Consider the following 16998-nt stretch of genomic DNA (forward strand, 5'->3'; position numbering starts at 1 on the left):
GAGTTCAAATCTGCCTCAGACACTTAACACTTCCTAGCTGTGTGACCCTGGGCAAGTCACTTAATCCCAATTGCCTCAGGGGGGAAATATATATATATATATATATATATATATATATATATATATATATATATATATATGTGTGTGTGTGTGTGTGTATATATATATATATATATGTGTGTGTGTGTGTGTATATATATATATATATATATGTGTGTGTGTGTGTATATATATATATATATGTGTGTGTGTGTGTGTGTGTATATATATATATATGTGTGTGTGTGTGTGTGTGTGTGTGTATATATATATATATATATGTATATATATATATACATATACATACATACATGAATACATTTTCAACATTAACCCTTGCAAAACCTTGTATTCCAATTTTCTACCCGCTTCCTCCTATCCCATCCCCTAGATGCCAAGTAATCCAATATATTAAACATTGTAAAATATATATGTTAAATCCAATATATTCAAGCATATTTATATAATTATCTTGCTGCATAAAAAAAATGAAAAAGGGAAAATATGATAAAGAAAATAAAATGCATACAATAACAGAAAGAGTAAAAATATTATGTTGTGATCCACCCTCAGTTCCCACAGTCCTCTCTCTGGATGTAGATGGCTCTCTTCATCATAAGATCATTGGAACTGGCCTGAATCATCTCATTGTTGAAAAGAGCCATGTACATCAGAATTGATCATTGTATAATTTTGTTGTTGCCTTGTACAATGATCTCCTGATTCTGCTCATTTCACTTAGCATCAGTTCATGTAAGTCTCTCCAGACCTCTCTGAAATCAAGAAATTCAAATTTATAAGATAAAGCATTATTTTCTATAGATGGTCAAGGAATATGAAGTTTTCAAATAAGGAAATCCAAGCCATCAATAACCATGTGGAAATTAATTTCCACATCACTAATATTTACAGAAATGCAAATTAATGTAACTGAGACCTCTATCAGTCTCTATTAACTGATTCAAAACAAAGTATGATGAGTTAAAAGAAAAAAAATTATACATGACATTATAAAGAAAACTATTTTGAAAGCCTCTTGAAACTAATCACTGTTATACTATAATCATATAATATTATCATAATTCCAGAGAACTGGTGATGAAGGGTACCATCTCCTGGCAGAGAGGTAATAGATTCAGAATTCAAAATGACGTTTTTGGACATGGACAAAGAGAGAGTTTGCTTTGTTTGACTGTGTCTTTATTTCAAGGGTTTTCTATTGTTTTCAACGGGAGAGGGGGAAGATAAAAATAATTTTAAAAAATTAAAATTCAGACCCGCAAGATGATTTCAGAAAGGCCTAGAGAGACTTACATGAACTGATGCTGAGTGAAATGAGCAGGAGCAGGAGATTAATATACATGGCAACAAGAAGATTTTGTATAATCTTGTATTGATCAATTCTGATGGATGTAGCCCTCTTCAACAATGAGATGATCTAAACCAGTTCCAATTGTTCAATAATGAAGAGAACCAGCTATACCCAGAGAGAGAACTATGGGAAATGAATGCACACAACATAACATTTCTACTCTTTCTGTTATTGTTTGCTTGAATTTTTGCTTTCCCTCTCAGGTTTTTTTAACCTTCTTTCTAGATCCAATCTTTCTCGTACAGCAAAATAACTGTATAAATATGTATACATATATTGTATTTAACATATACTTTTAACATATTTAACATGTATTGGACTTCCTGCCATCTAGGGAAGGAGGTAAGGAGGAGGGGGAAAATTGGAACAGAAGATTTTACAAGGGTCAGTGTTGAAAAATTACCTATGCATATGTTTTGTAAATAAAATGTTATAATAATAAAAAAATTAAAATTCAGTGATTCCTTCTTACTTTCAGGATAAAACATAAACTTTTCTATCATTTGAAATGTTTCGCTATTTGGTTGTAAACTGTCTTTCCAGAGTGATCACAAGTCACTCCCTGCTCATATATTCTACATTCTAATCAACTACTTGCTTTTTTCTCATACTTAACATTCTATCTCTTTCTTTGGCACATTTGCCCAAAACCCAAACTTGAAAGGCTTTCTCGCCTCATTTCCAGCTCTCAGGATCTTTCATTTCCTTCAAAGCATAGCTCAGGCTCCACGTATGACTCATGATATAGGCAAAGATGACAAAAGAGAAAAATAACGCAATTAGAGGGGCCAGAGGAAAATCGGCCCACTTGTGCATTGTTGATAGAGTTGTGAATTGGTCTAACCATTCTGGTTAGCAGTTTCAACCTATGGCTAAAAAGTCACTAAACCATTTATACTTTAACTCAACAAAACCACTATTACACAGATAGTCCCAAATCATCAGAGGAAGATGGAAAAGATCCTTGTGTGTAAAAATACATTTATTGTATTGTATAGCAGTTATGTATATATATAGTATTGTAGCAGTTATGAATAGATATTAATCTGGTGGGGAATGGATAAACAAATTGCGGTATGTGGATGTGGAATCTAATTGAGTCATAAGAAATGATGGAAGTCAACAAATGGCCTTTTCCCAATCTACTCCCTCTCCCTCCGCCACCCAGTGGCTAGCATCCCCTGCTTCCCTTATTCAAAAAATTCCTTCACTATGCATATACACTTAAGCTATGTGTGTGTGATTTTCTGATACTTACTAGTGTTCAAACACTATAAAATTAGCTATTAAACCTATAAAGTGGAGTCTTAACAAAGGCAAGGGTAGACTGGGAAGATATAAATAATATAATGCGGTGTGATAGACTATAACATAATAATCTTTTACTTGTATTAGTGCCTGTTCCTATTGGCCAGTTGAGTTATTCAGTCATATTTTATAGTCTTGAAATAGTCTGTTAGATGAGATTGAAATTATTTAATATGGTGCCAGACTCAGAAGCTGAGTTCGGATCCTGCTTCAGACACTTAGTAGATGTGTGTCCCTTGGCACATCACTTGATGTCACTCAGCCTGTTCTCTTACGTGTAAATGAGGGGTTGGGACTCAGTGGTCCCTCAAAATCCCTTAAAAGGCTCTGAACAGCCTGCAGACCCCATGCAGCCCAAGGGCCTGAATCAACTCAAATGCAATTCCCGGCAGATTTTAATGTCAATGTCTTCTTATGTCCTTCACTCTTGAAGAGATCCGTGACATCAAGGAGGGGACGCCATGATGTGCCAGTGAACTGGATTGAAGCGAGGTCAGCGGCCCCACTTTCTCCCTCTCAGCCTTCTGGTCCAGTGGCCAGAGAGAGATCAGATGGCTGAACATGGCCCTGCATGAAGGGGGAGCCCCTGGCCTTTTTGAGCTAAAGTCTTTAAAGGCCTCACTTTCACTGAGGTCAGACCCATTCAGTAATTAAGGCTAAGTACAAAATGAGGCAGAAAATGCTTATGTATAGATAAAGAAAAAAAAATATCTAAACTTATATGGCTTTCCAAGTCAGATTGTGGCCTACAGGGACCCTTATATTTGATTCAATGGCCCTGTTTCTATTTGAATTTGACAACAGTGCTTTAAATCTTTGTTCTTCTGACCTTCTCTTCCTCCCTGGTGTAGCAATAAAATTAATTCACTTCATCATGTAAGGCCCAAAATCTCCACCCAGGACACTGTTTAACCCATATTTGGAGCATGGTAACAATTTTTAGAATTAGATTAAAATGTGTGATCCAAAGCTTGCACAAATTTTGTTTAGAAATCTTAACGATAGAACTTTTTAATATGGTTCTCTTATTCCATTCCCTCTCTGGCTTGGAACTACCAAAGCTAGTCTTTCAGGATGGAATTCAACATGGAGCTCCGTTTCCAGATTCAAGCTGAATTCAGATCTTTTATTGGAATGTTTGAGGAGTTCCATGTGTTTAGATTGGGTTGATGGAAAGCCATTGAAAGTATTTCTCTCTCTAACAAAAATTAATTTTTTATTTAAATTGACTAAACAAAGGGTAAACTTAATTCTTAAGTATACCTTATAAACTAGAAATTCTGTAGGGCTAGAGACAGACCCACAAGAAATTGATTTTCCAGTGCTATTTCCAGAATTTTATTTGTCACCCCTTCCCTTTCTCCCTACATGTCCAAGTGATTTTCTGACAGTCTCAGTAAACTGGATGGTTTTGTGGGCAGGTGAACTTGTCAAGTTCAATTAACCACTACTTTGTAAATATTATTCTTGGTTTGGATATGTTAAAGTTCATCAATGGGTTGAGTTTTCTTTACTTTTCTTTCTACTTTTCTGACTGCAAATCAACATTGATTATAAATAACCCTTAAGAAGCCATTAGATAATACTATGGTTTAATTACATTTGAGTGGAAATGTGGTTTTCCTTTTTTAGCCATACTATTTCAAGCTTAGCAGCCAAGATTCCACATAAAGTCTGAAACTTCCCTAAGTTTTTCTCTATCTCTGTTTAATAGATTTCTAGTTTTCTCTACCATTTGTATATTCCATATATTTACAATGCAGATTTGTCCTCTCTCTCCTCCATTAATATTACTCTTGGGTTACCCCATGCTTTTCCTTATTACTCTTTATGTAAGCACAGTTTTAAAGGGACTTTTTTTTTCTTTTTAGTAATTGATAATAAAAAGATTATTTTTTGTGTGTGATGTTTTGTTATTAAAGAATCAGATCCCTGGAGTGCCTTACTAAGTAAGTGGTGACTAGGTGGAATAGTGTTTAGAGAATTGGACTTGGAATCAAGATTTGAGTTCGAATCTTACAAGCTGTATGACCCAGGACAAGGTATTTAACTTAGATGAACCAAGTTAGGTAAACCCAGTAATTAAGAAATGAGGAAAATGGGAGTCAATTACCTCTTGGTTCTCCTTCTCCATTACTGCCCCTTCTTGGTCTCCTTTGCCGCATTTCCTCCAAGGACATGTGGATATTTCCTAAGCCCTCTCCTCCCCAGTCTCTATACCACTTTACTTGGTCATTTCTTTGGCTCCCATTACTTCAGTTATCCCCCACAGATGAGGATTCTCAGATCTACCTGGGTAGCTGCTGATTTCCAGTCTCGTGTCTCCAACTGCCTGTTGAGCATCTCGTACATGATGTTCCACAGTCATCATAAACATTTGTGCCAAACTGACCCCATTGGATTTACCCCAAACCTCCATCTCCTAATTTCCCTGTTGTTAAAAAGTGCCGCCGGCCTCCCCGTCCCCTCACAGCCTAGGTCTCCTTCTGCATGTCTGATCTCTTGCCAGCAGATGGGCAGCACTGCAAAGTGGGAGGAAAGGATCCTCTCTGTTCTGCTTTTGTGAATAGTGTCTCTTTTCTCCTCTGACACCGCTGTTAGCCTGTGTGGGCCCTCCGAGCCTCATGCTGGATCACTGCAGTAACTATTGGTGGGTCTGCCTCACTCGGGTCTCTCCCCACTAAGCCCAGAAGGTGATCTTTGTAGGCCTGCATCCAGTGCTGTCAGCCCTGAAAAGCTCTCACATTTGAGGCTTCCCGGTCTCACACACATACTCTGCAGCCAGTGTCTCCAGCTCTCTTAGACAAGATCCCAGCTCTGGCCGTTCCCACTGCCCATCTTCCAGGCTGGAATTCTGATTCCTCACTTCCCTGGCTGTCTTCAGGTCGCTGCTGACATCTCACCGTTTGCAAGAAGTCTTTCCCTGTCCCCCGTAATCCTGGCGTCTTTCCTCCGAGACCGTCCCCAGTTTATCGTGAAGGCAGTTTGCTGTACTTGGTTGTTTGCAGGTCATTTCTTCCTTAAACATGGACTAACTTTTGCCTTTCTTTATGTCCCCATGCTTAGCACAGGGCCTGACACATGGCAGGCACTTCTGACAGGCCCTCCAGCTTCGTGTCCCTATGAAGAGCCCATGACCTGTGTGGGCCTGATGGCTCAGCGGCTTCTCTTTAAGAGAACTTGAACCTGGGAGCCATGCTGTATACAGATGCGCCATTTTCTTTGTGCCTCTGAAAATGCTCTTGTATGGTCATTTTGCTTGTTTTGGGCAGGCATAGGAAGGCAGAGTGAATCTTTACTTAAATGTCTCCCAAGTAAATTGATTTAATTCATTAAAATGTATTAACATTCTCTCTACTATTTCCCTGCTAAGCCAATCATATTTGAAAAGATGATCAAACAACTTCTCCAAAATCGGTTAGTCTCAATGTGTGTCAGTTGCATTGTGTTGGATCCTTTACCTCAGAACCGTGAATGTAGCTATACTGGGTCTTGATACATCAAAGGGAGAGGGAGACAGAGACAGAAAGAGAAACAGAGAGAGAAGAAGAGAAAAAAAAAAAGAAAAAAGGGAGGGAAAGAAAGGAAAAGAAAAGACATGTCTTAATTTGTCCAAAGATTTGAAATGTAGGAATGTTCAAAGATGGAATCTCTCAGTTCTCTGATCTGGAGTTTGAAGAGAAAACTTTAATTTAAATATTTCATCTCACCTGCCTCCTCTCCTGCTAATTCTCATTTCCCTTCTCTCCCCTTCACGTAGGCCACAAATTCCCACACCAATGAAGTGGTGGCAATTAAGAAAATGTCTTACACTGGAAAACAAACCAATGAGGTAAGATCAAGGCAACTCTGTATTTAAACGGGTCTAAATCAAGCAAGTTACGGGGGATTTCCTGTAACAGTGGAAATGAGTTCTTCAGACACTCCTTTAACACGTCTTTTTTCTTTCCACACAAGGCTGTGACAAGTATGCCCATTGGTCTAGCTCACTCCAGTCTGTTTTGAAGTGGATTTAATTAAGTCAGAGGCAATGCAGATAGTATCAGGGTTAGTCGAATGGCTCTATTATCATATGTTGCATGAGAGATTGCATTTGCATATTTGAATTAAAGTAATAATAAAAGTTCATATAACATATTCATGGTTTTTGCAATGTCCTAAGTCGCTGTTTAGCATATGTGCTATAGAGATATTTTAAATATTGAATATAGTGCTGTAGATTTGAACATTTGAAATTAAAATACTTTTCTACTTAAACTAAAATTCTTTCTTGTCTGGTTCACCGCAGAAATGGCAGGATATTCTTAAGGAAGTCAAATTTTTACGTCAGTTGAAGCACCCCAACACCATTGAATATAAAGGCTGCTACTTGAAAGAACATACTGCCTGGGTAAGTTAGAGGTAACTGCTACTTATTTGCCCTGCCCTATTACTACCCTTCAGGGGCAGCTAGGTGACACAGTGAATAGAGTTCTGAGCCTGGAGTCTGGAAGAGTTATCTGTATAAATTCAAATGCAGCCTCAGACATGTACTAGCTGTGTGACCCTGAGTAAGTCACTTACCCCTGTTTGCCTCAGTTTCCTCATCTGTCAAATGAGCTGAAGAAGGAAATGGCAAACCAGTCCATTATTTCACCCAAGAAACCCCAAATGGAGTCATAAAAAATCAGACATGACTGATATGACTGAGCAATATTGTTATCCTCCGTTATTTTTGTCGTTTATATATGTTAGCCACAGAAAAAAATATTGTATGGGTTGCACTGTGTGAGATTAAATATCCTTCACTCAATAATAGTCAACAAATATTTATTTCGCTCTTACTATGTTCTTTGTGCTAGGTATATATGTTGTAAATGAGGGGTAATCTCAAGGGGAGCTGCTAGCATTGGGGAAATGACTAGAGAAACGTCTTCTCTAAATAACTAGGGAGAAAAGATGGTAGATCCACTGGGATATTTTAAAGAAAGGTACAGATGAGGACCTAAGTTGAAACAAATAGCTTTTTGCTTCCATTTCGTCAGAATTTTTATAATCAGAATTTATTAAATACTTCCCTTTGTTCACTCTTTCATTTGCCATTTCTGTATTTACCAAATGGGTGTCATCTAGAAATCTAGTGTCCAGAATAAGAGAGGCGATCTTCTCTCTCTATCGTGCTCTAGTTAGAAAGGATTTGAACTCAAGACATTAACAAATCATTCTATGTCCAGATGGCAAAGGGGGGAGGGTTGGAGTAGACTGGAGACTATGACCACTGAGGATCAGATGAAAGTACTGGAGGATATTTTGGTCAGAGGGAGGCTCTGCTGGGCAGGTGCTATAATTGTCTAAGATGATTGTTAGTAGAGCAGAATTATCAAATACCTGCTTGCCCCCCCAACCAGACTTAAATATAATCAGGAAATACTTAACAAAAGTAAATACAAATACAATAATGTTCATGTGTGGTTTTCTAAGTTAATGTGTAGTCTTCAAGGACCCTTTCACTTTGAGTTTCACATCATGGAAATAGATTATGATTAGACTTGTTCTTCTTGACCCAGAAGACTGAGCAATATTGGGAGAAAAAAATCTTGATGTCAAGAAAACCTTCTTATCCACCCATGAAAACCATCAATAATAGTTTGCTCCCAGGAGGAGGATGGGCTTCCCATAAGTGGAGGTCTTCAAGACAAGAGGATTATGGAAGGGATTCCTGTCTTAAGTGCAGCTTGGACTAAATTAGCCCTGCCAAGTTCCTTCCAACTGAGATTCTGTGATTCACAGATATGGCACTTAGCATAACACCTGGGTGCTTAAAAAATACTTTTTAATGATGATGAAACTTCCTTTGCAAGACCCCACATCCCAAGGCTCTTTGTATATAATTGAGTGTCTTTTTTTTTTTCTAGTTGGTCTTCCTAAGCATTCTTTGCTTCAGTGATCTCACACTTGATATTCAGAATGAAATGTCGGCAGGCAGTTGTTCCCAAGATCTCCCTTCAGATAGCATAGATGAGCTTGGGTTTGAGGAACCAATTCTTCATAAACTGGGATCAGGTAGCTTGGAATAGTGAAAGAACACTGAGCTTGGACTCGGTAAAGAGCTCTAGGATGAAAATCCCAGCTCTGGCACTATGTAGTCCTATATAAACCTCGTAGAAACCTCAGTGTCCTTATCTAGAAAGTGGAAATAAAATACCATCTTGTAAAATACCTCTCTTGTAGAGTTTTGAGAAAAGTGCTTTGTAAATTTTAAAGTTATATATGATTATGAGATATTATTTGAGTTATATATGAATATGGTTATTATTTTTATTATTAGTAGCAACCTCAATAATTTCAAATATGGAAAAACCAAGAAAGCAATTTGTTCTTTTTTTTTTTTTTTAACCCTTTAGGCAACCAGATTAGAAAAACTCTTATGCTACAGCTGAAATAGTTTTCCTCTGTACTCATAGGAAAGCTTCCCAGGTCCCCAGTCAGAATCTTTTTACCCTTAAGAATATAAATTCCTTGAAGATAAGGACTATGCCTTTTGTTTTGTTTGGGGAAATAATTGGGAAGTAAATTTCCCCAGGATCACACAGTTAGTAAATGTTTGAGGTCCTTTACATCCATGCTGAAAATCCTTGGAAATTGCAGAAGCAGCTCAGCATACATAAGAGAAAGCACTCCTGACTTGAATTCAGTAAAGTTTAATCCTCATTTCTGATATTGGCCTGTCCGGAGCCTCAGTTTTCTCATCTGTCAAATGGGAATAATAATAATAATAATAATAATAATAATAATAATAATAATAATAATAATAATAATAAGCCATACCGTGGGATGTCCAATGAGATAATCCATAAAAGCATTTTGTCAATCTTAAGCAGCTACATAAATGTGGACTGTTGTGAATTTACATAGCCAGATTAAGTAAGATAAGATAGGCGAAATGCTTTGTAATGCTTTTTTAAGCGCTATCTAAATACAAATTCTTGCTGATATGATATGGCAGGTTACATTCTGGTTAGAGTATTTTTGTTGTTTGGGAGTTAGGAAAATGTCACTATTGGTCATTAACCGTTCTGGAATATATTTGATTTACCTCCATGGCTGCCAGAATACCTTCTCCTGGCTCATAGCTTATCTGCCATTCTACAGTTTGCACAATCTTGTTTCCTCTGCCCACCTCAGCCCAAGCATGGCGATATTTAACAGTAGAAATGCTCGTGGGCATTCAGACTATCTACTTTCTGCAGCTGCTGCTGCTATGATTAAGGTGCCTTCTATTATTATAACTCCAACTAAGTAGTAAGAGATAGAGTTAATACACTAATTGGCCAGCTCCTGGAAGATGAGTGCTGTCTTTGTTTTTCCTTTATATCCTCGTGAGACATATCACTGCACAGGGACAAAAACCAGGCCTGAGAACCAGGAAGTCCCACGCTCAGGATTTCGCCTTTGATTGGCATTCTGAAACAGGCCGCATAGCTTCATTGATGGGAAGATCTGGATTTGAACCCTGCCTCTGACTCTTATTGGCTGTGTGGCCTTTGGTAGCTCAATTAACCTCTCAGTGCCCTGACAGTTCTTTTAAGACCTTTAAGCTGCAGAGAAGGTGCCAACCTGCATTGTTTAGAGCAGGGGTTCTCAAACTACAGCCCTTGGGCCAGATGCGGCCTGCTGAGGAAGGTTATGCTGCCGCAGGGTTATGGCAAATGGGCTGAGGGGCAGAGACAGAGTTTGAGTTTTTGTTTTTACTCTAGTCCGGCCCTCCCACAGTCTGAGGGACAGTGAACTGGCCCCTATTTAAAAAGTGTGAGGACCACTGATTTAGAGGGAGTTTCCTCATCCACAAATTCCCTAGGCCCAAGCCCTATCCCTACTCTTGTTCCCACCATTACTTAGCTAAATGTCCAGTGTGTAATAAGTGCTTATTCATTTTATGATTGATGATCAAGTATTATTCAGAACCAATATTCCTAAACACTGTTATTCTTAGCTACTTTACCAAAGATTCTTGTTTTTGTTTTTGTTTTTTTTAAATTGGACAAAATCTATATCTAATTAAACAATTAGCTTTTAGAACTTAATGTTAAATAGAAACACAATCTGTCATTATTACTTTCTTGCTTTTTCTTCTCTCCCATCACATTCTGAGCCTTTAGTCTCACTTTAGTTTTCAACACATGTGCACGTGCACACACACACACACACATATCCCCTAACTGGGGACCTGGACTCTAATTAATCTGGCTTCTTAGGGGCAGCTGGGTGGCGCAGTGGATAGAGCACCAGCCCTGAATTCAGGAAGACCCGAGTTCAAATCTGCTCTCGGACACTTAACACCTCCTAGCTGTGTGACCCTGGGCAAGTCACTTAACCTCAGCCTCAGGGGGGGGGAAAAATCTGGCTTCTTCTAATTACTTTATTCTGTTACAGTTGGTGATGGAATACTGTTTAGGATCAGCTTCTGACTTACTAGAAGGTAAGACCCAAAACATTATTTCTTGCTTTGTGATAATCTGACTAGAATATTTTTTGCCCTTTGGCATTTTGTAAGGAATACGCTTCTAAAGGGGAAAAAAAATGGTGACGTCCTTGGCTGTAGGACTGCAGGTGGGAATGCTCTGTACACCAAAGTGATTGGCAAACTTTATAGCACAGCGCCCGTCTCTTGTTGGTATCATTCTCCCTAAAAGCATTGGGGAGCAGTTTGAAGCACTGTCACTACAGAATACGTGACCACACTGGGGCTTGTCCAGAGAAAGGACAAGGGACAAAAAGCCTGAGCCAGACGAGGATCCGTTAAGAGAACTAGGGATCTCTGACCCAGAGAAGACTTGGGAGTTGGCTTCAGTTATTCTCCAGTATACTTAATATGGTCTTGTATCAATTCTGAGCGCTTGTTCTCAGATCAACATCTTGATCTGAGATGAAGAGCAACTACTTTGTCAAGTAATCTACAGACTCTGAATCAAGTAAAACTGGATAAAAGTTTAGAAATGATGATAGCATTTAAAGAAATTTAGTCTCCAATTTTACCCACTCTCCCCCCAAAAAATTCTTCTCTAAGGGACAGAAATCCTTCTTGTAAACCATTTAATCTGAACAGCATAAGAATAAAAAAAATAAATCATTAGACTTTAAAGACTCCATGATATATAACCACATGAGGTCCTACCTGACCATCTTTAAGCATTTGAAAGACCGTCCTATAGAAGGGTTCCCTTGATTCTTTTTGGCCCCAGATTGTAGTTGTTGCTTGTCCTTCATTCTTGAAGGGGAGCAATGACCTTAGGAGGATGATATCTTGACTTTCAAGTGAATTGCATTTAATGGAGGCAGGACTGGTCAAAGTCATCACCCTCATTCTCTCCTCCAGTGGCCTTGAGTCCAATGGCAAGACACAGGTCAGGACAACTAGGGATGCAGTGGGAGACCGTGGTCTTTTTAAACCAAGGCTTTTCCCAGGCCTCAGCTGGTCTGAGATAACCCATTCGGTGTAAGAAGTGAGGCAAAAGATAGCCTACTTTGCCTTTTGCAAAAGACTCAATTTAAGAGGGGAAGGGCTCAGAGTTTCTGGCCAAACTAGACATGATGGCCATAGAAAAAAGAAGAACAGTGAGTTGACATTACAGAAAGATGTCATCTGTATACAAGGAAGAAGTTTGCTGACAGGGCTATTCTCAAAGTAGAACGGGCCATCCCTAAGTTATAACAGACTTTCCCTCCCTGGAGGTCTCAGTTAACATCCAGATGCCCACCTGTCAAGGAAGATTGCACGTTTTAGGTGCACATTGGACAAGCTGACCTTGGGGTCCCCTCAGAGTCTGAGCTGCCGTGTCCCTCCTTTGGCTGTTTGTGGTCCAAGTCTGCTTTTTCAAACACCTGGGCGTGATACATGATATTAGCAGCACAAAATTAGGTCTGCTCAGCCCTCTCAAGGGCCCTGAGTCCTGAGAGACTCAGGAAGTTGGACTTGAATGGGCAAGTCCATTTCCAGAGTACTCTGCAGCAGTGCCCACCTTTCCTGCTGTTCTCTTCCTCAAGCCGTGATGTGCCAAAGGCTTTTGGAAATTTCTCAAGCACCTGGAGAGAGTCTAATTTGTACTTAAAAAAAAAAAAGCAAAAAACATTCAACTTCTCAACTTCTTTTTTTTTTCCTTCCCCTTTATATCCTCCTTGATAGCTGAATAGAAACTGCTGGCTGGCTGAGCGCACAAATAATGAAAACCTGTAGTTAGAACAAATAATTATAGATGGTTTTAGAGCAAGGGAAGATAATGTGACCAAAAAACCCTCCAGGCAGGCAAAATGTCAGCAGGGACTAGTGCAGCATAACTCTGGCCTGTTGGATTTAGCCATCTGGGTGACTGTCCTTTCTCCATAGCTCAGGGGGGTCCGTGACACAAGACAAGCACAATGGATAAGTGGGAGACCATGGTCTTTTTAAGCTAAGGCTTTTATAGCCTTTTGATAGCCTTCTGAGGGGGCATCTCGGAAGCCAGAAGCTCTGGCCCCCAAACCCCCCCTCAGTTACTGAGAGACCTGGCGGGCCCACCTGACGCCCTCGCCCTCCCTCCTTCCCATCCACAGTGATGGGTGGAGATCAGTGGCCCCTGAGGTCCCTGGGACATGCTCCCATTCCAGGTTGTGTGCCATCCAGCGAGATGTCTGGGGAGCTCACAGAAGCCACTGCTGACTGCTTTTTCCTCTTTAGTCCATAAGAAACCGCTTCAGGAAGTAGAGATTGCTGCCATCGCCCATGGTGCCTTGCAGGGCCTGGCCTACCTGCATTCTCATCTGTTGATTCATAGGTAAGGAGGGATGCTCTATTACTCTTCCTTGACAGCACACTAAAGGAGCCTCTTTCACTCACATGCCTGGAGGCGGACCCTGTGGAGGGCTGCTGCCTCCTGCCACAGGGGGCTTGGCTCTGGCCGCCTTGCTCCTCCAAGTTCCAGAAACTCGCTCTCTCCTGTAGACCGGGGATTCCTGAGAGTTTGTCAGTCAGTCAGGAAGCACCAATTAAGTTCCTTACTGTGGGCTCACTGAGCCCTGCACCGAGGATCAAAGAGACCACCCTCAAGGAGCCAGTCTTGCGGGATTCCCCATGGAAGGGCCCCGAACCAACCTTAGATGTTCCCAGCTAAGCTCTGACCATTCCCCAGACACTTCAGAATCCCTTCCGTGTTAGCCATCTCTCCGTTGTATCACGTGACCTCCTGTCCATCCCTTCTCCTTCTGTGTCCTTTATCTGGTACAAGTTGGCCTAGATGGCTCTGAGTGCCTTTCCATCAGAGATTCTATTATTTCAGTGAAAACTCCATCCTTGTCCAAAATACCTCACTAAATGCCTTATAGAGAATAAAGTATCCGTCACTCAGCGTCCAATGAAGGAGGTGGACTGGATGCTCCCTAAGGAACCTTTCAGCTCCCAATCCCAAGATTCTCAGATTTAGGGCCCATTCTTGACCCACTTAAGAGAAAATGAACAATTATTTTTTTAACATTTCTTTATTTCCTTTCCCTTTTCTCCATCCTGCCTCCCCACCCTATGCTTGAACAACCTTGAGTTTAGCTACTTTGTTGAATACAACAGGAGACGATGTCTTTACCTTGACACAGGTTAATTTTGCTCTTTGAGGGTTTTTTCTTTACTGTGTGGTATTATTTCTAATAGCACCTTCTATATAATTGCCTTAGAGCTACAATTACTGTTAAAGAGGGAGATAAAGGAGCTTGGACAAGAGAGAAATGAAATGTTTCCAGGTGAGGAAGTAGGTAGGTAGTAAATAGGAAGACATAATGGTTTTTACTCTAAAAGGTCAATGACATTGGGAAAAAGAAAAAGAAGAAGAGAAAAAAACTATTGCTACAAATGGCATAAATTTTCCCTACCCAAGGCACTCAGCCAGGTCGACTTCTATATTAAAAAGAAAACAAAGCATCCCTAGTTTAGCAAATGAGCCGTGCTTTTCTTAACTCTCCCTTCCATCTGTGCCTCCTCGAATTTCTTCTCCTTAAAGGAAACTGTCCCTTTAAGTAATTACTAGGACCCCTTAAATACCCCCAGGAATTGGGCTCCCTGACAGCTAGCAGTAATTACTAACTCCTCTTCTGGTTATCCGAGAAAGATTTAATCAACTTTGTTGTCTTATTAATTGCATATTCTGACCTATTCCTTAATCAAAATGGATAAAGTAGAATTTTTTTTCTCTCCTCTGTCTATCCTCATATCTTTTCCTCCAGGGATATTAAAGCTGGAAACATTCTCCTAACAGAGCCAGGTCAGGTGAAGCTGGCTGATTTTGGGTCCGCCTCGATAGCATCTCCTGCCAACTCCTTTGTGGGAACACCTTACTGGTAAGGCAGCACTGGCAAACCCCGTGAACCCCATCAGTGAGTGGAACAGACTCCATTTTTAAAAGCTGGGACTGTTGGGAATTTTGCTTAAAGGTCAGGGGTGATCCCAGTAAAAGTGGGGGTCCCATGCCAGAGTAGTGAGGACGGCCTACTTGTTTCTAATCCTTTGAGCTAGGTCCGTGCTGCTTTATGTAAGGTGATCAGAGCGCTCCACCAAGGGACCACACCTAGACTTGGGGTTTCCTTTGGGGTTTCTTTTGATGTTTACTTTTGAGTCAAAGACTCCCGGGCACCTACAAGGAGGTTCTTTAGCCTTCTCTGCTCAGCCAACAAGTACAGATGTTAACTGCTCATTGAAGGGCTCCAAGATTCCATTCTGAGATGATTTTTCTTCCTCCTAATCCCAAGTCGCTTGGTCTCCTGGCCCATGCCCTGGTCTCCATCACTTATAGATTGAAACTTGACTTCATCTTGGAAAAGAATTGAATAGAAAAAGTACTTATCTAATGAGGAACTGAGTCATTTGCATTTTCTGCTTATGTTATCACCAGTGAGCTTCCCCTGTGGCTCATGCTGCACCAGACTCTGGATAAAATGAATTAATCACCAAACTCCTACAGGGCAAAGGTCTGACCATCCATGGAGAACGGGAGGGAGCACGTAAATGATGGAGACATGCGCCGTGTCTTACTCATGAGGTTCATGATGGTTGATAGTGGGTACTCCTTGGTCTGGCGCCATGAGTTTGTCATTTATGTGTAGGGGAGAGACAGACATCTCTGCAGTCCGCTCTGACTCTGGGCAAGTCACTTAATTTCTCTGTATGTCTCGGCAGCCAGAGAGCAGGTGCATTGGTGGCTGGGGATTCCCCATCTGGAAGTTCCCTACATCCAGGGCCGCTTCTAGCTGTCTCACAAGAGACAATGGTTAATATTTTCAATGTGAGCAGTTGCACCTCAGAAGTCAGCAAATACTACAAACAAGACTTTGATTTATTGTTTTGTTGGTTGTTTAGACTTAAGAAAGTGATAAGAGAAAATGTATGCAAAGTAAGTCATACAACTGTGTGGGTGTGTGTGTAGACAAAGAGAGAGGGAGTGAGAGACAGAATGAGAGATATAGAGCGAGAGAGACACCACGAGAGAGACAGAGTCAGACAGAAATTGAAAGACAGAAAGAGACAGAGACAGGGAAACAGAGAAAGAGATTGAGAGAGACAGATAGAGACAGATTAAGAGATATAGATAAATATAGACAATGAGAGAGACCGTTAGATAGAAATTGAGAAAAACAGAGAGAGACAGAGACAGGGAAGAGAGAATGAGAATTTTCTGAAAAGCCAGTTGTATCTTTGCCTCTATACCCCTACTTCAAAGTCCCATCCCTATCCTTGCACTCAAATTTATGAGAGAGGTGTCATGGCCTAGAAAAGAGAGAGTTGGGTTCAAATCCTGCCCCTGCCCTGGCACTTCACCTCTGAGAACCTTAGTATTTCACCCAAGCCTGATGAGAGGAGGTGCCAGCCCATGAAGCCATGGGTCCCATACCTTATCCCTGTTCCCTAGTAAAAGGCCAGCATCGTTCCAAACTCAGCATTTGTGCCTATATTTGAATAATAATAACAGAGATTCTGTTTGGTTCATAGGGAAGTTTTTCACTAAATCCAAGAGTATTGAAGGCAGTTTTGTGACTACTTCCCGGGAAGGCTCATCTTTCTCTCTGATGCTCACAGAGCTTCTCCTCTGAAACCTGAATTGTGTGTTTTTGATCACTAGGATGGCTCCAGAGGTCATCCTCGCTATGGATGAAGGACAATATGATGGGAAGGTGGACGTCTGGTCTCTCGGAATTACGTGCATTGAGTTAGGTAAGCGGAACTGTCCCTTTCTTTGACACTTCTCTGTCACCCTATGCCATGGAGTTACATTCATTTTGCTTTT

At 40.5% G+C, this 16998-nt stretch overlaps 1 protein-coding gene across 6 annotated transcripts in view; it reads left to right on the forward strand.

The window, feature by feature from the left end:
• The window catches only part of TAOK3 (TAO kinase 3), a 233799-nt gene that overhangs the window by 113556 nt on the left and 103245 nt on the right, over positions 1-16998 (forward strand). For all 6 annotated transcript variants that reach the window (XM_074296609.1, XM_074296628.1, XM_074296646.1 and 3 more), the window contains 6 exons: positions 6480-6551; positions 7008-7109; positions 11132-11177; positions 13413-13509; positions 14945-15058; positions 16834-16925. In XM_074296609.1, coding sequence (XP_074152710.1) covers positions 6480-6551; positions 7008-7109; positions 11132-11177; positions 13413-13509; positions 14945-15058; positions 16834-16925 — 523 coding nt within the window. The remainder of the gene's footprint in view (positions 1-6479; positions 6552-7007; positions 7110-11131; positions 11178-13412; positions 13510-14944; positions 15059-16833; positions 16926-16998) is intronic.

Source organism: Sminthopsis crassicaudata, chromosome 1 (genome assembly GCF_048593235.1).
Source record: "Sminthopsis crassicaudata isolate SCR6 chromosome 1, ASM4859323v1, whole genome shotgun sequence".
In the NCBI taxonomy this organism is placed as follows: Eukaryota; Metazoa; Chordata; class Mammalia; order Dasyuromorphia; family Dasyuridae; genus Sminthopsis; species Sminthopsis crassicaudata.